Here is a 26,387-nt window from a genome sequence, read left to right on the forward strand (position 1 = left end):
GAAGAAAGAAAAAGAAAACACCCCTCAGATCCAGAACGATAGATTTAATCCGCTATGCAAAACAAAATGGTCCTCAAGGTCGTCATCAATCAAAAATCATTCAATAGATACATCGCCCTCGTACTGTGGGTCTTGAGGCAATCCATCCGAATCCTCGTCTATGTATTCGGAACTTCGCCTCCAAGCCGCGAGGCTTTCCCTGCGTTCATCATTCCAAGTCAGAATGGGGCTCACATCATAGACATGAGGGAGCTTTGTGCGTAGGCCTGCGGAGCGTTTTAGCGTCTGTGTATTTGTCTTTGTTGGGGCCAGCAGGACTTACCATCGGCTTGATGTCAGGGTGGGGAACTGCCTCGAAGACCTGGTACTCAAGCTTGAGCTCAGGCCCAATCTTGATGAAAGCGCCCTTGTTCTCGGTGGAATCGCAGTACTTGGGCGCCGAGAACACCGTGATGCAGCGACCATCATGCTCAACCTCGTAACCCTCCATGCGAACCTCGTGCGATCGGATGATCGCCTCCAGTCCGTTCTTCTCACAGAAGCGCTTGGTGACGTCGGGTCCGAATTGAAGACCAACACCGCGCTTGCTGGGTCCACGACCAGGTTGGGTCTGCGGGTCGGTCCAGAGCATCTCCATCATCAACCCCTGCTGGCCCGGCTGGCGCTGGTTGTGGCGGTTCAACTTGCGGATATCATCGAGGGTAGTGTTGTCGTCGGAGAAGAGACCACCGTGGAGAACAAGGTACTTGTTACCGATCAACGTGGCCAAGGGCAGAGCGGAGAAGGACTCCGAGAAGACCTTGAAGGTGGTCTCGTTGTACTTAGCCTTGCACTCGCCCTCAAAACCGTACACCTTATTCATGTCGTCCGTCTCGTGGTTGCCACGGTTCAAGAAGATGCGGTTGGGTCTCAGCCACTTGTACGCGTAGAGAAGCAGAGCAATCTCAGTCGACCACGACCCCCGATCCACAAAGTCACCGTTGAAGAGATAAGCATTCGTCTCGCTCGGGTAGCCGTTCAATCGGAAGATCTCAAGCAGGTCGAAGTATTGTCCTGTCCCACGATCAGTCTTCACCAGAAAACCAGAAAACAACAGCGCGCTAGGTCCCTACCGTGCGTATCACCACAGACCGTCAAGCGGGTGCCCTCCTCGACGCCGACCTCCACCATCGTCGGCTCAGCGTAGACGATGTCCTTCACGGCCTTGATTATTTGGAAGACGTACTTGCGGTGAATCTTCTTGCCGTTCTTGAACCGCTCGATCATATCGTCGATGAAATCCTGGGTCATCTCGTTCTTCTCCAACCGCACGCCATCGTAGCTAGCATCCACAGCAATCGAGTCGATGTCCAGGCTCTCGAAAGCCGAGGGCGGGTCGCTGACTTCGATGGCCTTCTCGAACTCCAGCCGGCGGACCAGCTTCTCACATTCGGCGAGCTTCAGCTTCGCATCGCGGTTTCCGGGATCCCGCTTGACCACCGCCCTGAAGTCCTTGAGGGCTTCCTTGTAGTGCAGAATGGCGCTGTTCGCAAGGGCTCGTCTCCAGTATGCCTAAGTGATGTGACGTTGATCAGGATATATAGACACGCGCAGGCGCTTTAACACATTCAAGACGCTGAACAAACCTTGATGAAGTTGGGGTCGAGCTCCAGTGCCTTGGTGGCATCTGCAATCGCAAATCCGTACGCTTCAAGCTTGATATGCGCCTAGATCTCCCGAACGCCACCCAGCCAAAGTATCAGTATACAGGAAACCGCCACATTAGGGAGGGAGATCGGGGAGGAACTGGCGAGACTGCCGGGGACAGCAGCGCGACATACCTGAGCTCTGTTGCTGAAGAAGGTGGGTTCCTTGTCGTACTTCTCTATCGCCTGTGTGTAGAAGTCGATGGCGGCGGGCCATTCATGTTGCGCGAACGCCTTGTTCCCCTGCGCCTTCAGCGCAGTGGCAGCCTCAAGATCGGAGGACGCCATCGGAAGGATAATAAGGTGTTGGTAAAGTGAGAGGAGAGTGTGGATAGCAAGTGGCCTGGTAAAAATGAGGCGGATGGCAAGGGGGAGGTTTTCGGCAGGTGAGCACGCGGGAACAAATTAATTGTAAGGGAAGAGGCGGGGAGAATTGAAGGGAGCGAGAGAGAACTAGAGAGGCGACGATGATGATGATGATGCAGTGAGCCCGACACCAAAGGGGACAGTAATGAGTCACGGCCAGTGCCCAAATAGATAACAATGTAAGAGAATGAAATAAGACCAGGAGCAATCTCAACTGATAAAAGATCTTTGATCTCTGGCAAAGCTGTGAACAGCCAGTCAATCAATCAATCAATCAGCCGCCATGAAGCACTTCCGAGGATTTATTTGATGTCCGCCCGTTTTCTCCGGTCTTGGCAACCCTCCCGGTCTGATTCGAGAACCTGCGACCACCACCGGGCCTTTTACTCAACCTTGAATTCCTCCATTATCGCCATTGATTCTGCTCTATCAATCCTATTGTCCCCTCCCCAGCAAAGCATCCAACCCTGTCGCGGCTCCCTCCACAGCGTACCAGCCTTCGATCCAGCCCAGCATTCCACCCTCGCAACAAAGAAACAAAAAAACACACGTAAAGGGCACGCACCTCTGGCCGGAGTCCAGCTCAGCGACACTCCGTTGACCTCCTCAACCTCCAAACCAAACAACCAATCAACCAACCGCACAACTTCCAACCAAAGGAAACATGTCCTACTACGTCGCGCCCAGCCAGCAGCGCACTCTCCGCGCTTGCATGGTCTGCTCTCTCGTCCAACTCCACAGCGTGAGTCGAAAACCCAACTCCCCAAACCAGCTTTCTCTTTCACTACCACAACCCAATCCAATCCATACTACCTCCCACACCATAGCCTCACCCATGACCCTCATCCAAAAGCTAACATAATATTCTTTTGCCACCGCAATGCAGAAATTCATGCGCGAAGGCTGCCCCAACTGCGACAACGTCCTCGGCCTCCGCGGCAACAACGACGCCATCCAAGAATGCACATCCCAGGTCTTCGAGGGCCTGCTGACACTCCGGGATCCCACGACCAGCTGGGTGGCTCGGTGGCAGCGGCTGGATAGCTATGTCCCCGGGACATACGCCGTCAAGGTGACCGGTTCGGTGAGTGATTTTTTTCCGGCGCGCATGGGCCTGGCCCATACCACCGATGTCGTTCATGGACTAAACCTTTCGCAGCTTCCGGATGAGATTATTTCCAGCTTGGAGGACTCGGGGATCAAGTATATTCCGTATGTTGAGCCATACAGTCCCTCCATCTTGTGCGTTCTGGGACACGTCCTGGCAGCAGCAGAAGCAGAAGAAGAAGCTTACTGACTGGTTTTATTTATAGGAGGGATGGTAGTACTGGTGAAGAGGAGGCGTAGGAACGGGGCCACTCCTTTCGATATCTGCTGAATGACGGAGGCCGCACGGCCTAGAAATTCTGGGTGGAAGGTGGCTTTCTTCTTTTTTTCTTGTTCCTTGCGCGGATGCACAACACTGGAGTTTTGGTTAGGTTGTTTTCTCGTACTATATGCGATTCCGGGAAACATGGTTGCTTGCCCCTTGGTTTTCTTTTTACTGCGCCGGGGTTGCTCGTCTATTCTTATTTTTCCAAAGACGAGCTTTCAGAAAGGTTCAGAAGATCAGCCCCAAACAACGCTCGATACCCGATTAGATGAATGTTCAATGTTGCCTTCCTGATGGCATCCAATTGCTATTTCTCGATGCTAACATAAATTCAAGGCATCAACTCATCATACTCATACGCTGCTGAATTTGACTCAAGTAGAACGCAAGAAATGAACCCAATCAATTGCCGACCCGCCTGATGTACCACTGAACGCCAGATTTCAATCACAAATGTCCCAGATAAAGAAGAAATGTTGGTCGCCAATCGAGCCGCTTTACAGCTGCTTGATGATCTTCTCAACGCTCTCCAAGAGGATATCAGCTGCACACAATGTTAGCCTCCGGCCATCTTACTCCTGTCAGGTGCTACCGATTGACTTACCATGGTGCTTCTGGAAGATCAACATGGGCCTCAGGCGAACGGCGCTCTGGCCGCTTCCTCCAATGTTGACGCCGACGTTCTTGGCCTTGGCCAAGAATTCATCACGCTTGGGAGAGTCCCAGGCAATGAAGGTACCCTGGCCCTTGCCACGGAGGTTCTGCAAGTGCTCGGGGTACTGCTTAGCAAGACGCTCGAGACCGGCGAACAGGTAGTCACCAGTGATCGCAGTGTTCTCCACCAGGTTCAGGCGCTCAATCTCCTCGGTGATACCGCGGAAGATGAGGGCACGGGCCGGGTCACCCATCCAGGTGTTGAACTGACGGTAAGGCTTGTTGGGGCGCAGAGCGGGGTTTCCGTAGTAATATCCGGCAGTTTGGGCCTTCTTGGAGAAAGTCACAATATCGGGGGGAGTCGTCAAGTTCCAGTGGTCATGGGCCCAGAACTTTCCAGTAGCGCCCACGCCGGTCTGCACCTCATCAACGATGAACAGGACATTGTGGCGCTTGGTGATGTCGCGGAGACCCTGGAAGAAAGCAGGAGAGGCGTGGTTGTCACCACCCTCCGACTGGATAGGCTCAACCACAACAGCTGCCACAGGGTTGTGGAACTCCTTAATCAGGCGCTCAACCTCCTGCAAGCAGCGCTGCTCCTCCTGAGCATTCTCCGCGGCATGCTCCTCTAAGGGGTACTTGAGCGAAGGGAAGGGAGCCTGGGGCCAGTCAAAGGCAGGAATATCAAGCTTGTGGATAGGCTTGCTGCGGGTAGTAGACAGACTACCGAAGAGACGGCCGTGGAAGGCAGACTTGAAGGACATGATCGACAGCTGAGGGGACCCCGGGGACTGGTTGTTCATGGTAGTCTGCAGCTCCTCCTCGGTGAACTCCTTCTCGGCACCACCACGCTCGCGCTGGCGGTAGTACATGAAAGCCGCCTTGTAAGCAGTCTCGTTGGCATCGGAACCAGCCAAGGCAGTGAAGACCTGATTGAGACCCTTGGGAGCAACCTTGAGAATGCCCGTGTTCAAGATGTCGGCCCAGTCGTGAGAGGGAAAGTTGCCCAGTGCGGGTCTGTTAATCAAGGCATTGACCATCTCGGGAGACTCGGCCACTTTGCGGAGGTGAGGGTTGTTGTAACCAACAGGGATGGAGGCAATCTGGGCGTAGCTGTCGCCGAGAACCGCGTTAGATGCGAATCAATATGTTGGTGGTAGGTTAAGGATCAAAGGAAGTATGGTAGCTTACACATCAAGGAGAAGGTTTCCGTCCGTATCGGCGATGCTGCGGTCGATAATTAGCTACTAACTCCTGATTCAAAGCGATAACCTGGAGGGGCTCAAAGGCATACTAGTTTCCAGTAGACTTGTAGTAGTCAGCCAGCATGTTCAAGCTGCGCACGTCAAAGACCTGATCCAGCTTCTGAGCAGCAGCCTTGTTGTTGGGGCCGGGAATGGCGGTGGCCAACTTGGGAGCCGTGGGCTCATCGGGGAAGAATGGCTCCTCAGCAGCCCGCAAGTGGGCAGTGGTGCTGAGGGGGCGGACTGCCGAAAGGCGAGTCGCCGTGCGAAGCTTGAGGCTGGAGCGGAAGACAGCTGCCATTGTGAATATACAGGGAGATTATTTGGTGGGTGGTTTGGGTAGAAGAGTAGAATAGTTATCCCTTGTGCCAGGCACAACCAGGACAAAAAAGCGGAGTGGAGAGGGATGATAACGCGATGACGACAGATAAGGGATTGAGGGGAGAGATAGGATAGATCGCCCAACCAGCCTAATAGTCGACAATCAGCAGAAAAGATTGAAGATGAAGCTGCAATAGACAGTCAAGAAGATGATTGACACTTGGAAATCAAGAACAAAAACTCCCCTCCAAAATTTGGCGGCGCGGCTGGTTAAATAGCAGACGGCGGTGCGGAGAGAGAAGCAGCTCATGCGGAAGCTGCCCCGCGCCAGAGAGCTCTCCTCGGCGATTTGCACCAATCACCACCCCGGATATGCCCGTGCTCGGCGATCCAGCAGAGGCGCCGATAAAATGGGACTCACAATCAGTCCTGATCACTCGACTATTAGTAGCATCAATTATCCATTTCCTCGTCATTCGGTCCGATTGCTGTCCGGACTGTGTTCCTCCCGGAACGACTTTCCCTTTGCAATAGGGCTTCACGATTGCAGCGGTGAGAAACAGCAGCTGAGCCCACGATGTGGAAGTTGGAGACAGCTTCCAGTTCCCCAGATCATTCTTATCGATCGGCTTGGCAGGCAAGATAAGGAACTGAATGTTCCTTCACAATTGAAGCAAGCATCGGGTTCGACGAGTATGCGGGCTTCTATCACCAAATATTTCCGACATATACGACCCCATTGACATGGGCTGTCATGGACTTTCGGCTTTTCCAAAACGGAGAAACTGTTCAGCTTATTGTTTTCAACCACGAACGTCTGCCTTCTTTTCAGCACCCCTGCGGTCACAATCAATGACCACAACACTTCCGTTTCGCATCACCACCCGCACGATCACAGACCTCTCCGAGCCAACCACAACACCAACTCCTGAAAACGAGCACTTCTTCCGTTATACGAGTGGACGATGGCTCTGGGATGAAGAACAGCAGCTCCGGGACAGGTATAAGGTCTTTGATGTTGCTGCACTCCAAAGCCTCGCGGCTAACGCCGTTCGATCAGACAGCTGCCTCTCCATGACGAAGTTGGCCGAAGGAGGATATAATAAGGTCTTCCGTTTGATCATGAATGATGGCAAGAAAGTGCTTGCCCGGATACCAAACCCAACTGCCGGCCCAGCGTTCTATACAACTGCATCCGAAGTTGCTACCATGGAGCTTGTAAGTTCACCTTAAAGCCAAGTTAACCGCAAGGGCGGCCAGTTCATGCCTGATCCTAGGCCCGAGATTTCCTTCAAATTTCCGTGCCTCGAGTCCTTGATTGGAATGCCACGTCAAAGAACGCCGTTGACTCGGAATATATCATTATGGAAGAAGCATCTGGCACACAGCTTGGAGTCATCTGGGATCAGCTGAATCCGGATAAAAAACTCTCCATCATGAGGGAGATAGTGAACGTCGAGTCAAAGATGCTTGCGGTGTCGTTTTCTCAATAAGTGAATCCGTTTAAATGATAAATGCGTGTGTGGAATCTTATCATCGCGTCAGCTTTGGTAGTATATATTCCGCGAGCGAGGCAGTGGAAAGCGCAGTTCCAGCGCTGCTCACCAACGCCGCTTCCTCCGAACTGAAAGAGAGAGTGCGCAAGAGATTCAGTATTGGGCCTACCGTCGACCGAAGCTTTTGGAAGAAGGAACGCTCGTCGATGCAGATCCCGCGGGGTCCTTGTAAGCATTCTCAGATCACCGTTTCAAATTTTTTCTTGTACTAATTGCTCTCAGGGCGCACGCCCCGAGAATCTGCGCTAAGTGTCGGTCGGCGTGAACGGGTGTGGATCAAACGGTTTGCCATCTCGAAACCATCAAGCGAAGCTACTCTCGTTTCCCCAGCCCAAAATAGTCCACAGGCACATCTGCAGCTGTTGGAGAAGTATCTCCAAGTGGCTCCTGCTCTGATGGGCATTGACCCCGTTCTCACTCGCCCTACGTTATGGCACGGAGACCTTCATTCATCGATATTAATTTTTTGATGATGGCCGTATCACGGCTGTCATCGATTGACAAGGCTCGTGGGCCGGGCCGCTCCTTCTTCAATCCCAACCCTCCCCGATTGTGGACTACCCAGGCAGCATTCTACTCCAGCGTCCCGGCAATTTCGACGATCTGGACCCAGAGCAGCAAGCGGAGATCTAGCAAAAAATCTTCAAATCGACGCTATACCAGCTCTATCTTCTGGAGACGAAAGAGCGGAACCCTCTTCTTGCCCAAGCATTCCATCTAGATCATGGGAAGACAAGACGTCTACCGGTCGAATTGGCCGGAAACACATGGGATGATGACATAGTCTCTTTCCGTGAGGCACTCATCAACGTTGAAAGGTAGCTATCTCATCACTTCAGTCCCACCTTCCTTTTTTTGAGGTTATCTGATCTTTTATCTTCAGACATTGGCAAGAACTTGGCATTCAAGGCGGATGTCCCTATTATTTCATGCAAGATGAACTACATAGCCACGCCGTCGATGCCGAGGGCTGGAATGAGGTCCAGGAGTTCTTCGACCGTATAGAAGGTCTTGTGAAACGAGATGGCTGGACATCTCCCGATACGTTTGACGCTGCCTTCAACTTCTTTTCCGAACTGCGAGAACGTGGCCTGAAGCATTTGAAGGGGCGAGAAAAGAGAGCTTTTGACAGACAGACTCGTTGGGCGAGAAAACAGGGTGGGTGATTTGAAAACCGAGGCCTACGGGGGGACGCCACTAGGCTAGTATCCGACGGGATGATGGCCTTGACCACGCTTCGAAGACGCTGTCCTACCGCCAATTTGACCAAGCAGTAATCTCCAGTCAGATAAGAGATGGCAGTGCGTCGGGCTGAAAATAAATAGTCAGTAGTCAGGAGGAATCAGACTTCGAAGGGCAATTACATAACAGTGGTGTATCAGAGCACGAAACTCTGAAGAATCAAGCTAGCTGGAGGATACAGTGATTCACAGGCCTGCTGTTTAGGGAGAAGATGGAAACCCCTGGAGTACGGAGAATTAATCTATCGTATCGGAGTCCACGAGGAAGTCTAGATTGTTCTTTCCTTGACAGCCATCTACTTAAGTTTCACACGTGCATACACCCCTGCTAGTATGTGCTAGACTGCGATACCAAGACCGGGCTTTAATACAACAGGATTGTCGACTACTCGACGTTCCTGTGACACGCGACAGTGAAGGATCGGAGGGAAGAGCGACGCGGAGGTTCGAGAAGCAGGGTTGCTAAGCGAAACACGTAAGCACAGTTGGTGCCTGCGTTAGTTAGTATGCCCGCATTTAGTGAGGCCTGCATGGGTTGATGTAACTAGCCCGAAGAAGGTAGTCTACGCGATGCCGGCCCGGTCAGGCCAATCTGGTATCCAAGCTGAAGTCGACTCAGAGTGGGGAGTGCGGGATCCGATTGCGGAGCTGCTCCATCGACCCACTTCTAGTACTTCGCCAGCTGCAAGTAATTTGAATAGACATCGCTCAATTTGAGGTTGGAGTCGCTTCGTCACTGCGAGCGCACAATATGGGTGTTATAGATAAAGTTACACACAGAATGTAGATATAAGTTCTTGTATACAAAAAGAAAAAGAATGAATCTTGCCAGAAGTACACAGCGCTGTGCGTAGACGTGATGCGTACATGTGTTGAACACGATTACCATCGTTAAGCATTATCATCGTGATGACGAAAGTCTGTTGTATGAAGACATGATAAGAATATTAATCGAATCGAAGGAAGAACTAGAAAAAGTTCTTATCGTCGGTCGTCGACCGTTCGGTGTTCGAGTTTAAGTCTCGAGTAAGGGAAGCAGTAGATTTGTCGCTACCAGGCGACGTGTAGACTACACCGTGGTTCTTCAATTCCACATGATGTGTAGGTGTTGCAACCCGCATATGGTTCGAGATTGACGAGGGCTGATTGCTGTCGGCATGCCCGGGCTTCTTGATCTCAGACCATGTCTCCATCTCCACCGTGCGCAGAACCTCGAACCGATCGACATTGGTGTCTCCTTGATAGCCATATTGCCGATCTTCAATCCTTGATTCTTTGGTAGGCCCACTCGAGGACCACCCCTTTCGTGGAAGGCTTTTGGGGCCATAAGACGAGGCATAGCGGCGACTGGACTGGAGAAGACGGGGCAGAAAGAAGGTGACAAGGGGCCTCAACGCAGGAGCAGAAGCACAGATCTAAAACGGGTCAGACGGAATTGAATCAGTCACGAGGAGGTGATAGCATACCAAACCCATGCTGATCTCTATTGAAGCAGCGAGAAGGACAGGCCAGCCCACCCAAGTAACATCATATGAAGCCACCATGCTCTTCCAAACGTAGACTGTCCGGATGGAGCCAGCAACATTAACTACGATTCCCAATCCAAAGATGGAGATAACAGCAACTCGCTGTCGAGTAGGCATCTTCAAACTCCAGATCAATGGCATTGGGAGCACAGTGGTGAGGAAATCAGTGAAAATGTTCACGACACTGGCTGAGAACACAGCAGCACCGTCGTTGAGGCAATGGAAGGGGTATGTGGGTGCCACTTCCCAGTATGCACGTATTGGCCTAATTTATCAGTACGAATTCACGGCAAGATGCGCTTGTTATAAGAGCGGTTTAGGAGGGAAACTCACGAGCATTGGAAGACGGAGATGAAGAGAAACAGAAGACAGCATATTGCCACGATGACCATGCCGATTATCAGCACAATGTTGTAAGAGGAATATAAACCTTTGCTCCCGGCTCCAAGCAAACGCTTGCAGAACCACAACAAAGAAAGCTTTGTGATACTGGACGATAAGGAGAAAAGCATTTGGAACGCGAGATTGAGCTTGTTGACTGTTGGCAGCCAAGAGGGTGGAATATCCCACATGTGCCGAGTCCAACCGTAGTTTTCAGTTGCTATAGATGTTACAGCGCACATTCCAATTGCGAAAGCCTGGCGCACAGTTGTTAGCGACTAGGTCTTGGGAGTTCTGCAACCTGGTACTCACAAGGGCCCAAATGATGAGGATATCATCGAAACCAAAAGTGCACGTTATTCTCAAACGCGTATAGAGGCGGAGGCAGGTCACAACGAATGCGACGCTAAGGAGGACAACGCTGACGATAAGCACATAGTTTCCACGAGTCACAGGGTCGACATAATTAGGCGTGGGCCATGTCGCCAGGACACTGGCGGGTGGAATTCGCATGTTAAGACGAGGTGATTCGGATGATGGTTCGAGCAGGATTCAGTTGCTGAATTGCTTTGATGGAGCGAAGGGTTGTTCAAGCACGCGGTCGTTCAGTTAGAATTCAAGCACAACCACCAGCAACCCCGGACAGATAGTTGCTGATCACATTGGCCATAATCACGATCTGATATCACTGAAAAGGTAACGTGGTGCGAAGAACTATCGCAATGGCGGACTGAGTGCGAGTCACTGACGCCACTTGCTGGTTGACAGCTTCGATGAGGGGGGCGACCGGGGATGTAATATAGCCAGGAATGAGGTACCCACTCCCAGCTTTTGAAATGCCGTGGGTTCAGGTCCTGGTCCCTTTCTCCAACCATGAATTGCCTGTAGGCAGCCCACCTTGACATTTTGACTTTGGCTGGGGCAACCAATTTCAGATCGATCCCAGAAGAGCTAAGAAACAAGTCAAGGCCCTCCAATGAAGTCAGTGGGTCTGACTCCACAATGGGGTAGTATCGGCCAGACAATGGCGAGGAGGGGGACCACTGGGAGAGAGAATCGCCGGGGGTTTCACGGGGTGCACAGGACAGCAACAGGCAGATCCGTTGAACCGTCGTTCACATTCTGCTCCACATGCCGGCGGAATCGATCTAATGCTTGTAGCGAGTGAGCCATTAATCACCGGCCCAAGTCTAGATGGTCAGCTTGAACCAGGGTGCCAAAGTCTATTCACCCATAGTCAAGAACTGACCTGAAATTTGCGGGTTTGCGGGCAGAGAATCATTTGCTGGCTGTTCAAAGCGGTTCTCCAACGAGAATCCGTCAGCCTCCAACTAGAGTGAGTAGGTAATTTGAAAATATGGTCGAGGGCAATTCTCAGGAGACAAGCTGGTGGATGTGAAATCCGATGTGATGGAGGAGATGGAGGAAATGGAGGAGGAAGGGATGGAATAGTGCTCCACACAATCAATCCATAATCCACATTGAAGATGAGCTCGTGGTGTCTCCTCACTTAAGCGGGAATTAGTGGAAGTTACTAGACTAGGTAGTGGAGTGACTTCGCCGGCGGGAGGGAGGGAGAATGGCCAAGTCTGGTGGCGCTCGAGACAGATTCCGGATGGGGAAAGGGTTGCCCCGCGGCATGCATACAACAATCTCCTCGGTACGGAATACAGTACAGTACCTTCACTACTACCCAGTCCTACTACCGAGTAACTACTTAGTACTCACTATACACGTGCTTCCTGCTGCTGACGTTGCATCTGCCATCGGCAATTGTGCTGCCATCCTCATGGCATGCACTTACTCGTTCCTGCATCCTGCATCCTGCATCCCACTATGCAGAAAAGACCTTGTCATCCCATTGATTCTGTCAAGTCTACTCCCCACAAAACATGGTTCTCCATTCCAGCTGAGAGAAGATCGTCCCCCCTGAGATTGCCAATTGAATAGTACGAAAGAAGACTTCGAAACTAGACTTGGCACTGAACAGGTGCGAACGCAGCACTGATCCTTCTACAACAAGGTCAAACATATACTACCCGAGTAGTATGAGTAGATACTCGCAGACAAACGCAGCGACAGTACGAACTCCTCTGGCATGAGATCCACCCTGCCTGAAGGGGCTAAAGATGGGATTCTAAAACGGGTTACCGATCAGAGCACAAGTGGAGCACATTACTCCATCAGATACTCGGCTGTGACAATCATGGGCCGCAGCCTGCTTTAAAGTTCTTAACCTCAATGATCATCTAGCCCTGTGAAATAGTGCAAACCCCGAAATTCTGAGGACCTGGCCCTGCGGCACAGCTGGCAGTCTTACCACTCGGTCGCTATGACAAATTTTTGACATTAGCTATGACAGATATGTCTCTTGATTCCTTCCCTGAATTTAGTCAAATGGGAGTTTTCATCGGCCCTGCAGTCGTCCGGCAATCTCTGACAGAGAGTGCCGACAGCCACCGCGATAAGCTTTATCGAACCATCGGGAGCGGTCGAACCATGGAGGTCACGCCACACTCTTGTAGGTTGGATGCTTCAATCGCAGGCCGGCACGGTACCTACACGGTGGAAGAGTACCCGTCCGCTCATCCGAGGAGGATACAGCTGCCGATTACCAGCCGCTTGAACTGGCGAACGCTTTGGGCGGATGGCCCCAGCAGTGTTTGCGATAACCCTGCCTGACTCTACGCGTGTCCACTGCGCTCACAGAGACGGCTGAGCTCTCTCGTGCATTGTCTGTTTGCAGTAACCCTTGAGAAGGGCTATTTTTGTCTTCGAAGGCATCAACTACTTCCGAAACACGAGAGCTAGCTTCAAACCTCGGTTTCAGGATGAGTGCACATTGTTTGATTGTCAGCTCAGGTGTGACACCATACTATAGATGTATCAGCACGGCGCTGATCAGCTTGCATTCTGCACTGGTGATCGAATTTACAAATTTCGGCAGACAGATCCTCCACCAGGGTAGGTTCATTGTGGCACCAGCACCTATGCCCCCTATTCGACTACCTATATCAGCATCAGGCTGCCTTCTCGCCATGCAGTTGGAGTAATAGACTATCAGGTGCAGATTGACTCGATGGAAGTACTCCCAAGCTGCAGCACCAGATTCTGATTATTCAGTCTTTCCGTTCCCGGCAAGAGTTCACCCTGCGGGTGGGGCGTGCTGCTGCCCGGTCGATCACCCATTCAACATTCTTCTTAATGGGGTTTCCTCGGCTCTGGCTCGTGGATGGCGATCTCGCGCCACTACGAGTACGACAAACCACTAGCGATCTCTGTACATGTATGTGTACGAGTAGAATGAAGGATCTGGTCTCAAAGTTGGGTCAAATCCAACGGTATACCGTTCTCGGACCCTAACCTTAACCACCCTCGTGGAACCGGGCTAGATCATGACGTCGGAAAAGCAAGAGCGCAGTCTCCAAGAAGGATCTACCGGCACTGCTCGGATTAGCATACGACTTTATATATATAGACTTTATTGATCTCTCCGATCAACCTTTACAGCAATTTCGGACGGAGTACCACGGAATTGCTTTTGTTGACCACAGCTTCAACTTGCGATACTCTTTTTTTCTCCTTGACAAAAGTTGGAAAATGGCTCATCCCAATGTCATTATCAATGAATGAAAGCTGATCATCGAAAGCAAGGATTGCCCCCCTGAATCCTTTGCACCATTGGAGGTGATCATGATGGATTGGTGGCTCTTCGACCAGCTTCCTCCTGATCAATAGGCTTGGAAAGTGGACCATACTCCAGCATGGATTCATAGTCCGGGATTTTTCGCGCCCAACCGCCAACCATCCCTGGCTCGTCATATGATCCGAATCACTTCACAGAAGGAATTCGCCCTTCGTTTTCGCAACCTGCTCATCATAGTAAGGTTGAAAAGCCAACCATCCTTTCTCCGGCCCCCCAACCTGCAAGGCCGCATAAGAAGCCTCCTCTTCGTCAATAATGATCTTCTCGTACCCCGCTGCGGATGCCGCATCGGCCAGGAGTTGAGCCTGGCAGGTTTTGTCCAGACTGATAAACCAGAATGCCGCTTCATCGACACTCTCCCCCACCGTCAGCAGGCCATGGTTCTGCAGAATCACCGCTTTTCCCCCACCTAAAGCGGCAACAATCCGCTGTCCCTCCTCCCGGTCTAGAACCACGCCCTTGAAGTCCCGGTAGACGCCATGGCTCTTGTAGAAACGCAGTGCGTCCTGCGTGATCATCTCCAGCTCGCGGCCAAAGCACGAAAAGGCCTTGCCCGCGACGCTGTGGGCATGGCACGCGGCGTTCACATCCGGTCGGGCTTTGTGGATCTCCGAGTGAATGGCGAACGCGGGGGCGTTGATGGGCTCATCGCCTTCGACCACCAAGCCATCCTCGTCCACCAGTATCAGGTCGGAGACTTTGATGAGAGAGAAGTGTGCGGAGAGGGGGTTGATCCCTACGGCGAGGTCCGAACGCGTTAGCAGTCTAAGACACATACTCACAAACTAAATTTCAAGCCGGGGGAAGTGGTCCTCAAAGCTTACAGAAATGATCGGTGAGAATAGGATCTCGGACGGAGATGTGGCCCGCCACACCCTCGTCGAAGCCACGATCCGCAAAAAGACGAAACGCCGCTGCCAGGTGCTGCTTCCGGTATACTCGCTCGTCCTCCAGGCTCTGGAATTTGGGGTATCGGCGCACTTTCAGATTCCTGCCATCCTTGGTCTTACCGAGGACCTGTAGCTGCGGTGGAATGTCGGATCTCTTGCCGGGTTTGTTCGCCTCGGGTTTAGGGTCCGCTGCAGTCACCGATGGAGCCATGATTCCGATCGTAGATAGAGTGTAATTCGAAGACTGTGATATCCAAAATCAATAAATAAAAAGACAGGGATACGCCCACGACAGTGGAAGATAGCAATAGCTCGAGATCAATCCTGGAGAAACTCGGGCACACATATACTCAACTTATTCCTCCCTCGGTAAGAGTCGCTTCAGATCGAACTAGTTACCCCGCAAACCCGTCGACATTTCCACGCTTGGATTCAGGCTTTTCCGGTCCTCGATAGCACCCTGGATAAAAGGGATCAGCACCTTAAATCGACGCTCCTCGGTGGAATGAACGCCGATGTAGAAGCACACATACACACACACAAACACACACACACACACACACTCTCTCTCTCTCTCTCTCTGCAAGTCACACGTGACTATCGTCAATTTGAAGGGACCTACCTGCCCTACCCAGCCAACCATGCTCAACGATATACCAAGTGAGACCCAAGTCCAGCGCGTTACCCAGCCGTACGGAAAGGGGGAAAGTCACCAAGAAAGCCCACCCCATCACCATGAGGGGGGAAGATATCCGCTCTGGGCCCCCTGTTATAGTGAAAAAGTGTTGTGCTCACGCTCGGGGTCTGTTAGACCTTGACGGGCACGGGCAAGGGCAAGGTGGGCGGTAGGCAAGGTACAGTACCTGGGTGAAGCGGGCGGCCTCCAGTTATCGATGCAGGAGGTCAGCTGTGGGTGTGTTCGGCTCAATTGGGGTTCTGGCAGTTATACCTAGTACTCTGTTGTTCAGGTGAGATTGCATGGTACTAGTTATGGATGGTTAGTTACCGTTATTATCAGTGACTGGTAGCTGTGGAGGGGAAAACAGGGAAACACAGCGGGTTTGAACGTGTAAGGGACTTCTGGGGTGATGGTGGATGATGGCGGGGGCGATAGGTGGAGGGTGGGTAGGCGCGGGTTGAGATGGATGGCAGTGGAATACTATGTTCTGCAGCTTGACTTGCCTGGTATATATGCAGTGCGCATGTCAATCTTCCCATCCGGGCTGTATGTATGAGGTCGGTCCCAGGGTGCAGCGCATGGGCCATCAGAACTGCGATACTGTATTTGTATGTCATATCTGATGGATTGGCTGGGGTCGGTGGGGATATATTCGAGCGCACTAGACTTGGACTCCACCCACACGTGCAAGTACGGTAGTAGAGCGACTGTGCACAGATCCACCCTTTCCATCAGGGTGTACTGAGTCGGATAAGAGAACAGTTTCCCAAGAGATAGCGACCTAGCCAGTATGCAGACCGAGTGATACAAACTCGGATATGTGAGCGAATTGAGAGTATATTGACCCCATTTTTTGCCTATAGCCACCATCTACACATATAGATGAACCGATACAACTCTTAATCCCGAACATGGAACAAAAATAAACCCGAAGACAAGCCAATCCATACAGACATCTAACCCGTCCATCCATCATTTATGAGGCAACCCTTGCCCAACGACAATTAACACCAGACTCGCATGCTCGAAAAAACGAAGACGCCCGATTCCAAATTTTGGTCACCCCTCATTGCAGTGACGGATGCACATTATCCCCCCAAATTTCAAATTCTTCTATCATAATCTTGCACGGTCACGACAACTCTCAAACCGACGACTGCTTGCTGCTCATACTTCCGACCATGGTCGTCGTCTCCGACCCTGCTGGGTCCGTGTTGGCGACGACTTTCGACCGCAGGGCGGCGCGGATCTCGTCGACGGAGCGTTCCTTCCACTCGTTGTAGCCGGAGGTGCTCAGAGGGAAGAGCACAAAGTTATCCTCGCGGACACCAAACTCGTCCAACTTGGGCGGGGGCATGGCGGAGATGATGTCGAGCTCGTTGGCGAGTTGGCGGCAGTAGGTCTCCAGGGGCAGATCATTGACGTCGTGTCCGAAGGGGTTCTCGATTTCGCTGCCGATGAAGGCAAGGCCGAGGATGATGTATGCGGCGACTGAAGTTGTGAGTTAGTAGAGTTTTCGATGTAGGCAAAATAGCATCAGTACACACCAATAGAGCCGGGAATGGTGATCCAGCCCAGGTAGTTGTACATCTGGAAGGGAAGAACCATGACATAGATCCAGGAGATCTGGGCGATAGAGATGGTGTATGCGGCGGGAAGAGGGGTATCGAGGACACGCTCCGTTCCGGTAAGACATTCGTTCAAGCTAGAGATACCGTTGACTTGCAGGGTATTAGCATGAAAGCATAAAATCACAAAAAAGGCGGGAAAGCGTACTGGCTTGACTTTGGTGAAGACCGCAGGTCAAGGTTCCGTTGCCAATGCAGCGGTCGATGTAGGCGGACAGGTGGTTCAGGATCTCCAGCGGCAGGTGTCCCAAAGGCTTCTTGGACCGCTTGATGAGCTTGCGTGGGTTGGACTCTGCAAACGAAACTCCCAGAGATTCGCCGATCTCCTTCCAGACAGACTTCTTCGGGGGCTGCAGGACTTGACGGTCGTGTGCCTCTTTGGCGAAGGTGTCAAGGTGACCAATCAGGCCTGCCAGATCTTCGTAGCCGACATCAGGCTCGAAACGCAGCTTATGTTTGAGGGCGACGGCAAAGGCAAGGATGAGGTTGAAGGCCGTCCTACTAATGTTAGCATATGCATTCTTGACTTTGTAACCCGGGCAGCATACAGCTTCGCCAGCAGATCCTCTTTTCCTAGTTCTCCCTCGCGCTCAGCTGTGTTTACCCAGATTGTCCGTGCGAGGTTGCGGGAGGTCTGGATCAGCAGTGCCCAGTATTTGCGTCCGTCCGCCCATCTGCCATGATGTTAGACTTGTACTGTTGAACCGAGATCCAATTGGCCACAACTTACCTCTCATAGGCGGTAGAACTGCGGAATGAAAGCGCCAAACTGACCACGAAACCGGTGATTGTAAGCAGAATACTATTGATGCCAACTAATCACCCAACTATTAGAGACGCTCTTTCAGCACATTAACAGGGCGAACTCACGAGAATGTACGAAACGGGAGATGCAGGTGATAGCAGTAGCCCACAGGGCAACCAGAAACAGGGGAAGGATCATTTTGGGCATGATACTGCCGTGCATCCGGAAGGCGAGGGGCCATTTGGAGTGTCTGTCGAGATCACGGGGGCCATGCTATATATACACTGCAGTTAGCTTCCCAGCTTCCCACGGGTCAGAGGTAGTCCATCACTGCATCGATGACATACAAAATATCGATTGAGTTCACTCGAATTGCGTCGGTCAAGCATGAATTGTCTGTCACGGGAATTGGCGAGATTTTCCAGGAAGCTGGGGCGTGGCGTTAAGCGGCCGGGCCGGAATGTTTTCTCTTGTACATTGGCGGAGGGTTCATTCTTTGCAGTTTGGACCGGCGCGATAGGAGGCTGCTCCTGGTGTCCTGCTTCTTCCGACATGGTTGCTGGAGGCGATGCACGATAGTGTGTAGTAGAGAATAATGGGAGGAACAAAGACGGTGAACAGTAGGAATTATACGGCTCGCACACAAAGGACCTGCCTTGGGAGACGACCGACGAATTGGCTCCACAGAGAAACCGAAATCAGGAGACTAGTCAACTAGTTGAATTGACTATGGGAATTAATAGCGAGGGATGGAGTAAGGATACCACTCCGAAGATTGACGAAGTCAGGAGTGAGAAGAAGGAAGAAGATTTAGAAACGAAATCTGGGGAGGGGGTTTGGAGCTGAATCGACGCTTAATATGAGTTGAGGAACTACTCAAGTACTAAATTTAAGCGTTGATCACACATTGGCTCTCGTCTGGAGCAAAGAAAAAATATTATAGGAAGAAACAAACGCAAATAGGGTGTATTCTGGACCATGGGCGAGAAGAAGTGTCAGTCAGTCAAGTACGTGTACGACTTGCGTACTCGTACAATACGGGGACTGTACCGCGTATCCTGTCTCCTCTTTTATTGCTGTACAGCCACTGCCGATGCAAATAAACAAAAAGTCAATGGAAGAAGTTCCCACAGACTCAAGAAGAAGTTCCGTGACAACAGTTGGAACGGGGCGGGGCATTGGCGAGGGCGATCGGCATCTGGCCGGAGGTACTCAAGTAGATTTTGGTGGCCATTGGGAGATTTGCCAGTTGGCTCGCCCACGCCACGCGGGCCAAAACGTCACATCCGTTCACAGGTTCAGAACGGCTACTGCCGCCCCATCGCGCTGCTCGGTGTGATTTGTTGATTTGTTGGTTGTCAAAAGGCCAGACCGTCGGGTTTTTGAAACACTGGCTCACTGGCGGGCTGGCCAATTCAATTCTTCTGCTTCCCGTCCCCTGCGCCTCCTTCGTCCGTCCTGTCACTATTCTCGTTGTGCACCGAGGAATTCTCAGAATTCCCTGTGCCACAGACTTACATATTCGCAGGAACCCAAGTGCTCTAGCTCATATTTCCACCATCTTCAGCCCTCTGGAAAGGCATTCATCGGGAGTGGCGGCAAAAACAACCCGAACCCGCAGCCATGGCTTGAAGTTTGCTGGGTTGGCTGTCATCCCTCCATTCCTGCATGCAGGGGCAAGCCTCGTAATATTTCCCCGAAAATAGGTTCCCTCCTACAGGTAGACAATGAAACCGAGCTGCATCGGTCCAATAATAACACGCCCTTGGCAATAACTTCGATACGGTGTACTCCGAGAGTTGAGTCCGGGACCCTTAAAAATAGTAGCATCTAGCGTTCATGGGGAATTGGCTCGGAGGACGACCAATGCGTTCGTTGACTGTATGTACCAGGTAGGTTGGTCAAGTACTGATCTCTGCTGCATCTCAAGGGTTCCGTCTGTCTGGTACTATTGCGTCTTGGAAGATCTGAAAGAAAGTCTACTCCGTATCACACCTTACTCTGTATGAGAGAGTCTGAGGCGAGATAATGATAGATCAAATCAACTATCCTCTCACCCACATCAAACATCCGTTTCATCATCCCGTAAGCCTGCATGAAGTGGCTTGCGCCGTTCTCGTTGGTAAGCCCATGCCCATGCCCATGTCAGGCTTCGGGCGTCAGTCACTTACAGCACATCAGCCCCTGATTTTCCCTTTCCCCCCCCCTTCTTTTTCTTGGGCTCTCCTTGCCAAGTCTCCCTGGATAGTTTAATTAACTTACCACACCACACACCACACACACCCTGCAAATATGACAGTCACGTTGTGCTGTTTTGTTTCATGTTTCGAGGTCTCGGTTCGATAGTTAGGGTGTATTTGTCGGCTCTTTGACCTTTCTTTCAGGGACTGTAATGTTGTGGAATGGTATGCATTCCGCGAAGAACAGACCTTTCGTAATACAACTAGATTATGGTACAGTAGTAGCCTTCCGCAGAATGGGGAATCGTGCGTATGTACGAAGTATCAGTGTTCGCAAGGCTGATCAAGATACTTAATTCCGAGAGAAACCTGGAAAACGAGCGTTGCTAAGTCACTTACTATTAGAAGGTGTTAACGTGACATGTCGCAGGTTGAGGGGGCGAATAAGGCCAGCAGTCAACTTGGCTGGGGGCAATGGACAAAGCACCGGGTTACACTGACTCTCACCTACGGGCTGTGCGCAGTCAATGCAGGGGACGGGGTATCTTGCTGCGTCTTCAGAGTATTATCAGTTGCGCGATAAGACTCGTTAGTTATGGCTTCAAGTAAAGGCTTGGCTTGTAGCTCACAGTACGTGTATATATACAGTCGTGTGGTTGTAGTGAGTCTTGTGCAGCGAAAGTAAACCCTATCAATTGAAGGCTGGTGGGATATCCGTCTATCTTACAAGCTACTAGGTAGTCTTACAGGTATAGAAGATCAGAGGATATGCTGGGGTTCATCTTGAGCCCGGAGAGGGAAGGAAGCAGTAGATACAGGCTGTCTAGTAAGTCTTATGCCGGCGTCTATAATCGCACCATATTTCTCAATCTCCTGAGCAACTAACGGAGCAAGTGAGCTATATACACCTCGGCTCGAGTCGATTCCTCCAACCAAGACAAACTGCTCCTCAACAAATCTACCAAACGTCCACCACAACCGTTTGCCTATTGTTACATAGAGCCGAGTCCGTCCGGCAGAAGGAGGGCTGTTGCATGTTTATCACCAATTCACCCACCACGCAACCATTCAATATCCATTCGCTAGGCATCGTGCCGGAACCGCTGTGTGTATGGGACCCAGGCAAACCCCAGAGATGGCCGGGTAGTTGGTGTAGAACACGGATGCAGCTCCAGTAAACGGAATGACCGCGGCCTCAGTCGCCGAGCACGCTTCCGCAGCATCTGGGCAGGTAACGCATAACATGCGCAGTCCAGCATCGAGTCGATGGTTCAGACCTCTCCTCAGATGAACGGCCCAATCAATTCAAAAGAAAGCTATACCAATTCCAGGCACTCACGGAACGAACATCTCTGCGCCGGAACCATTCACCAGGGCCTGGAGGAAGTTTCCCTTGGCACAAACCCGCCAGGCAACATTGCCAGCGCCATTCGCATCGCCCGACAAACTGCTACCCCCGACCCACGAACTCAACGCTGCGACGACGGCTGATGCATCCGGTGCGGGGACTCGAATCCAAATTGTCTTGGCATTTGTGCCAGTGGAAGGTTCGATCTTCAATATATCAATCGAAATGGCCGTGCCAGAAAGCCCGAGGAATTGGTTGAGTGCGGCGGAGAGGTAGGTGCGCGCTGTGAGAGGGTCGAGTGGTTGGGTGAGGGTTGATTGGGAGACGGGAGGCTGATGCGTTCTGTGATACAATTGATGAATGAAGTTCATAATACAGGAGAGAGAGCAGAAAGGAGCATACAATTGGAGTTTGAGGTAGGTCCAGAGGGGATTGCGCGTGGTGAATGTCAAGGTGGGTGTGGAGGAGGTTTGCTCGGTCGGGGCTTTGCGCTTCGCGCTCTCTGGTTCTGCTGGGTGAGATTGTGACGTGGTGGACATTTCGACTGATGTTGAGAGTGATCCTGGTATTAAGCTAATTATAAGGATAACTCTGGTTTCCTTTTCGTGGAAAGTAGGTTCGGTAGAGACTGTTGAACTGCGGTACAATCGGAGGATGAAAAAAAGTCGGGGAGTTTCCCGTCTTCCGTGATGTCACGGGCGCGACCGCCGTTCCCGCTATGTGTCTGGCAGCAGCTATCGGTCGAAGATAACCCAATAACCAGATCTGAAGAGCGATCAGATCAATGCCTTTCTCAGCCTCTCATGCGCCTGTTGAATGAAATCGGCTTCGGACTGGGATCTGATCTCCAGATTAGCGATGCTGAGGATCTTGTCGCGCGACTTGAGCCCCCGGATTACTTCCACGTCTGACTTGGGCACTTTAAACGCCTGAGCTTGTTAGTTGGTATCAGCTAGATCAAGGACGGTACTGTCTATGCTACGAGGGACCACAGAAACAAAGAAATGGAAGAATCCGAAGGGGCAATTACTTGTGCGACAATGCGAGATACAGCTGCATTTGCCTCGCCGTTCCGGGGCACTGCGGCGACGCATACAGAAACCCGGTCTGCACTTATGTCGACAATGCCTTCCCGGTTGTTGGAAGCGTTCGGCTTCACGTTGCAGGTTATCTGAAGACTGTACCGCCTGGGGAGTTGAGATGCGACACGGGACTTCGGGGTTACGGCCGGAATCAGACGGAGGATAGGGGGTGTAGTCATATTTGAAATGGAATGATTGATTGACTTCTTGGAGAATCGAACCAGACAGAAACATAATATAGCAATTTTTAAGCGTAGTATAGTACGCTTGAATGAACACTGGAAGTGCTGATCTTGTTTTGACTGATTGATGCAGTGGGAAGGGAAGAAAGCACTATCTTAAGTATCGGGAATTTGTCTTGGCTCATCCTGTTATTGGTTGCTGTATACTTCTAGTCCGACTACAGGACACGAGTCAATATCAGGTTCTTCAAGACCACACACTATTCTTACTACAACTCCTTGACCGCTAAGCAGTTTTTCTCTAACAAGTTCAGTGTCAAATCATCATGAAAGCAAATCCAGAGTTATGGAAGGTAACAGTCGATGACGTAACTGGTGTTACTCTGGTGTGTTGATGACACCATACGCTAGAAAGAAATAAGATTTAGTTATTGTTAAGCTATGTGCAATAACAAAAGAAGCTTATCATGTTAATAGTAGTGAGGATAATCATCAAAGATAGGGGATACACAGCTTTGAGGTGCTCGGCCTCTTCCGGGTGATATTGTCACAACTAATTGGAAGCACATTCGAAATCGCCTAGAGCAGCTCAACCGCCTACTATAGATTAGCTAGGCAAACTTTGATAAGACCTACTCCAAAGTTCTAAAGCACAAGAGGGTGGGATAACTTTTGAATACAGTGGCAATTCCCAGCCACTCGATTTCATAAGGTGGGTCCCTTGGGACAAAGAGAGACCTCTAGTACACAGTACAAACTGCAAAGCTTATTGTCTGAAGCTTTCCCCGGCTTTTTTTGTGTCTGGATCCACATGCGGGTCCATAGAGGAAGAATAGAATCACCTGGTAGATATAGCTATTGTCAAGACTTCTCACAAGCTTATTCGCCCGCTCCAAATAAGACCTAGGAGTTCTCACAGGGCATCACTTGGTCACAATATGTGCGTGACTGGGCTTTCGAAAGAGGTTGACACCTCACGGCTACCGCCCGTTGCTCTGGTTTCGCAGCAGAAGAAAGTTGTATACTTGCCTTTCTGTATAATAGCTCTCATAGCAATGCACCCTTCTCCGAGCCAGCATCTTAGTGAACGCGCAATTCATACATTGTCCAGCAGTACATTGACTGTCAATGATTTTGCGAGCAATGATATCGCGTTGACAAGAGACTCTGAGTGAAGCGAGCGCATTTCGCGAGTAAGCTAGAGAGCCCTATTCACATTTCATTGAGACTTCTGAAACATCTACCCCAATTGAAGCCCCAAGTCCCAGCCCCCCATAAACGAGTCACCGACAGACGAGGTGTTCCAACTCAGAATATCTATCTTCATCCTTGTCTGCTCTCTATTCTCAACAATTCTCGACCAATACTGTCTTCGTATCTCACATCAACTCCGTTCTCGTGAAAGCCCTCAACTTCATTCGGCTTCAAATTGGCTCCTCTTTCTCATAAAATCTCACCTTCTTGTTCTTGTCTTTACTCGAGCACCCTCTCTATCGAAAGTTCCTCGCAGGGTTGCGCAGCTTGTGCTAAGACCCTAGTAGCTCCCTCGTCAGAATGAATGTGCCACTGGGATTGAGCCAGACCTTCAACGTCAAGGGAAATAACCAAACCACCCAAGGTATTCCCATGGCCCTAGGGACAAGCCAGACGTTCAACGTCAGTGGAATCAATCAACTCAATCAAGGTATGCCCGTGGCCCTGCGGACCGACCAGATGTTCAACGTCCAGGGAATCAACCAACCCAACGAAGGTATGGCCATGGCTCTGCAGGCAAGGCTGGCCGCTGACGACAATAGGAACACCAGCATCACAGGTTGCTTGCGGAGATGCAAGCTCTGTGCCAGAACACACCCTTGCTGAGCAAGAGGATTGGTCATGGGACAATCTCCCCGACATCTTGTATCAACTCCATCCCGTCGGGTCCAAGAGCAAGGCCAAGATAGGGAAGAAAACATATCCGATCAACGGAAAGTACTTGAAAGATATTCCTGTGCTGCCTGACCAAATCCCCACGGATGTTGAGGAGTTTCGGGTGGAGGCGTGGGTCCGATTGGACCGCCGCATTCGACTTGAGGACATCCTCGACAGAATGCCCAAGGGCCACACTGTTAAGCCCAATGCCCTCCAGCAAAGAGGCGTCCGATTTCGTCAAGCGTTCTCCCTGTGTGCCTGGGACTCCGGAAACAAGAAGAGCATTGCTCTGGGTAAGGAAATCGAGGAGAAATTGGAGGCCGCAGGCATCCGCCTCGCCCTCAACACCACTCGTGGCCTTACTCCAGGCTTGATCAACCCAGTCCTAGGAGAAGCTGGCGGCAGAATTCCCCTTCCAGCATTGTATCAGGGCAAGAAGCTGGCAAAGAAAATCTCCAAACACTCGCAAAAGAACAAATCGGACGTCCATAGGACTGAAATCCCAGTCTCGACATCTGCCAACAAGCAAGCTCCTGAGCTTGTTGTGGAGGAGCGTGCATGGATCGGTGAGTTTAGCCAGGCCCTGTGTCGATTTCGTACCTTGAACGCAGATGTGTCTCGGGTCACATTGGTAGCATTGAGCTAACGACCCTTGTCTTTCTCTTAGAGCCTTTGTGCCATCCGTATGATACCGAGTTAGATATCAAAGATGAGTTTCAGTGGGCTCAGACGGATGACTTTGCCTCTTTTGGGATGCCTCTCTTTGAGGAAGAAAAGATCGCGCTTCGTGCCAGATGGGCACCACTTTCAGAGGGCACTGAATTGACTGCAGATGCGCAGGTGTCAAGCATCGTCGACATCGAGGACTGGACTTGGGGGTTCGACTCATTTGACTACGAGTCAAAGTTTGACTTCGAGTCAAAGACTCAGCCTACAGAGAGCCTCTTTGACAAGATCATGCAGGAATATCATGACCGTGAGCCGTGGCGCCTGAGTACATTGTACCGGGAAATGGGCGACGGAGAGTTTGACATTTGATGTCAGCCTTGATGGTCGGAAAGGGCGCAAGCAGCGTCTTCAGTTTCTGGGAATCTGAGAAATGTTAGTATGAATGTCAAACAAAGTGACCCTCCGCTTCATATCGCTGACTTGACTCTCATAGCAGATCGGCAGGTCGATTTATCTCGCCATCCATCTTTCCATTTAGATTCTGCCTTTTGTTTTCTGTCTTCGGTGTTCGGTATGTTCGCTCTTTTCTGATTGCGCTCAATTGGCTGTTGGCCATTTGGTCATGATCCGTGCTCTGACGCTTTTGCCTCTTCAGCCCTTCAGCCTTCTGCTTTCGATAAAAATCAAAAAGATGATGAAGTAAACGGAGGGAAAGTCGGAACCGTTTCGAAGGAAGGAAATTGATCGAAACTGGATTGAGGAGATGAAGTTTTCATGAGTATTCGGAGGAGAGGAGAAAAGAGAAGAAGTGTGTAGTCGCCCAAAAGTTGTCTCATGATAGCTTCTTTCTTCATAATGAAAAATGGTCTTTATGGGTGAGGTGACCTGGACATCTTCGTAGTTTGCCAATAGTGTGATTCACTCTGAGCTTTCAATACCCTCTCTGGTCTTGACTTCTTGATCCTCCGAGTAGATATTGCCTCGAGGTTGCGAGTAACGAGGATGGTAGTTTGCAAAGATT

At 51.0% G+C, this 26,387-nt stretch overlaps 11 protein-coding genes across 11 annotated transcripts; 5 read left to right on the plus strand and 6 right to left on the minus strand.

Annotated features, from left to right (window-relative positions):
• The first annotated feature begins 95 nt into the window (after nucleotides 1-95).
• Nucleotides 96-1,443, plus strand: BO95DRAFT_169052 (uncharacterized protein). Its single transcript, XM_025580787.1, has one exon. The coding sequence runs from the start codon at nucleotides 467-469 to the stop codon at nucleotides 1,184-1,186; it is 720 nt and encodes a 239-aa protein (XP_025441248.1). The 5' UTR covers nucleotides 96-466; the 3' UTR covers nucleotides 1,187-1,443.
• Nucleotides 1,444-2,329: 886 nt separating this feature from the next.
• On the plus strand, nucleotides 2,330-3,496 carry spt4 (transcription elongation factor SPT4). Its single transcript, XM_025586763.1, has 4 exons — nucleotides 2,330-2,793; nucleotides 2,938-3,135; nucleotides 3,211-3,263; nucleotides 3,365-3,496. Exons 1-4 carry the CDS (start codon nucleotides 2,716-2,718, stop codon nucleotides 3,396-3,398), a joined length of 363 nt encoding a protein of 120 aa, XP_025441249.1. The 5' UTR covers nucleotides 2,330-2,715; the 3' UTR covers nucleotides 3,399-3,496.
• BO95DRAFT_168800 (uncharacterized protein) lies at nucleotides 3,301-3,861 on the plus strand. Its single transcript, XM_025580783.1, has one exon. The coding sequence runs from the start codon at nucleotides 3,430-3,432 to the stop codon at nucleotides 3,715-3,717; it is 288 nt and encodes a 95-aa protein (XP_025441250.1). The 5' UTR covers nucleotides 3,301-3,429; the 3' UTR covers nucleotides 3,718-3,861.
• Nucleotides 3,829-5,901, minus strand: gatA (4-aminobutyrate transaminase gatA). Its single transcript, XM_025586764.1, has 4 exons — nucleotides 5,372-5,901; nucleotides 5,269-5,304; nucleotides 4,028-5,190; nucleotides 3,829-3,967 (listed from the first exon to the last, which is right to left on the minus strand). Exons 1-4 carry the CDS (start codon nucleotides 5,620-5,622, stop codon nucleotides 3,921-3,923), a joined length of 1,497 nt encoding a protein of 498 aa, XP_025441251.1. The 5' UTR covers nucleotides 5,623-5,901; the 3' UTR covers nucleotides 3,829-3,920.
• Nucleotides 5,902-6,494: 593 nt separating this feature from the next.
• On the plus strand, nucleotides 6,495-7,668 carry BO95DRAFT_464731 (uncharacterized protein; the record flags this gene model as incomplete). Its single annotated transcript, XM_025589080.1, has 4 exons — nucleotides 6,495-6,860; nucleotides 6,920-7,122; nucleotides 7,188-7,366; nucleotides 7,421-7,668. The coding sequence occupies 4 exons, from the start codon at nucleotides 6,495-6,497 to the stop codon at nucleotides 7,666-7,668; spliced, it is 996 nt and encodes a 331-aa protein (XP_025441252.1).
• A 1,244-nt stretch (nucleotides 7,669-8,912) lies between these two features.
• BO95DRAFT_168903 (uncharacterized protein) lies at nucleotides 8,913-11,238 on the minus strand. The gene is made up of 4 exons (XM_025580786.1): nucleotides 10,659-11,238; nucleotides 10,299-10,603; nucleotides 9,906-10,230; nucleotides 8,913-9,854 (listed from the first exon to the last, which is right to left on the minus strand). The coding sequence occupies exons 1-4, from the start codon at nucleotides 10,857-10,859 to the stop codon at nucleotides 9,408-9,410; spliced, it is 1,278 nt and encodes a 425-aa protein (XP_025441253.1). The 5' UTR covers nucleotides 10,860-11,238; the 3' UTR covers nucleotides 8,913-9,407.
• Nucleotides 11,239-13,784: 2,546 nt separating this feature from the next.
• BO95DRAFT_169298 (class II aldolase/adducin family protein) lies at nucleotides 13,785-15,387 on the minus strand. The gene is made up of 3 exons (XM_025580789.1): nucleotides 15,298-15,387; nucleotides 14,877-15,186; nucleotides 13,785-14,788 (listed from the first exon to the last, which is right to left on the minus strand). The coding sequence occupies exons 2-3, from the start codon at nucleotides 15,151-15,153 to the stop codon at nucleotides 14,184-14,186; spliced, it is 882 nt and encodes a 293-aa protein (XP_025441254.1). The 5' UTR covers nucleotides 15,154-15,186; nucleotides 15,298-15,387; the 3' UTR covers nucleotides 13,785-14,183.
• Nucleotides 15,388-16,628: 1,241 nt separating this feature from the next.
• On the minus strand, nucleotides 16,629-18,760 carry BO95DRAFT_169259 (UPF0187 domain membrane protein). The gene is made up of 7 exons (XM_025580788.1): nucleotides 18,342-18,760; nucleotides 18,120-18,267; nucleotides 17,980-18,064; nucleotides 17,798-17,923; nucleotides 17,398-17,747; nucleotides 17,169-17,342; nucleotides 16,629-17,112 (listed from the first exon to the last, which is right to left on the minus strand). The coding sequence occupies exons 1-7, from the start codon at nucleotides 18,546-18,548 to the stop codon at nucleotides 16,766-16,768; spliced, it is 1,437 nt and encodes a 478-aa protein (XP_025441255.1). The 5' UTR covers nucleotides 18,549-18,760; the 3' UTR covers nucleotides 16,629-16,765.
• A 2,524-nt stretch (nucleotides 18,761-21,284) lies between these two features.
• On the minus strand, nucleotides 21,285-22,192 carry BO95DRAFT_169452 (uncharacterized protein). Its single transcript, XM_025580790.1, has 2 exons — nucleotides 21,925-22,192; nucleotides 21,285-21,864 (listed from the first exon to the last, which is right to left on the minus strand). The coding sequence occupies exons 1-2, from the start codon at nucleotides 22,059-22,061 to the stop codon at nucleotides 21,510-21,512; spliced, it is 492 nt and encodes a 163-aa protein (XP_025441256.1). The 5' UTR covers nucleotides 22,062-22,192; the 3' UTR covers nucleotides 21,285-21,509.
• A 106-nt stretch (nucleotides 22,193-22,298) lies between these two features.
• Nucleotides 22,299-22,783, minus strand: BO95DRAFT_365550 (DUF167 domain-containing protein; the record flags this gene model as incomplete). Its single annotated transcript, XM_025582703.1, has 2 exons — nucleotides 22,299-22,451; nucleotides 22,553-22,783. The coding sequence occupies 2 exons, from the start codon at nucleotides 22,781-22,783 to the stop codon at nucleotides 22,299-22,301; spliced, it is 384 nt and encodes a 127-aa protein (XP_025441257.1).
• A 1,368-nt stretch (nucleotides 22,784-24,151) lies between these two features.
• Nucleotides 24,152-24,761, plus strand: BO95DRAFT_169564 (uncharacterized protein). Its single transcript, XM_025580792.1, has one exon. The coding sequence runs from the start codon at nucleotides 24,341-24,343 to the stop codon at nucleotides 24,644-24,646; it is 306 nt and encodes a 101-aa protein (XP_025441258.1). The 5' UTR covers nucleotides 24,152-24,340; the 3' UTR covers nucleotides 24,647-24,761.
• Nucleotides 24,762-26,387: the final 1,626 nt, after the last annotated feature.

Source organism: Aspergillus brunneoviolaceus, assembly GCF_003184695.1.
Source record: "Aspergillus brunneoviolaceus CBS 621.78 unplaced genomic scaffold BO95scaffold_42, whole genome shotgun sequence".
NCBI classification, from domain to species: domain Eukaryota; kingdom Fungi; phylum Ascomycota; class Eurotiomycetes; order Eurotiales; family Aspergillaceae; genus Aspergillus; species Aspergillus brunneoviolaceus.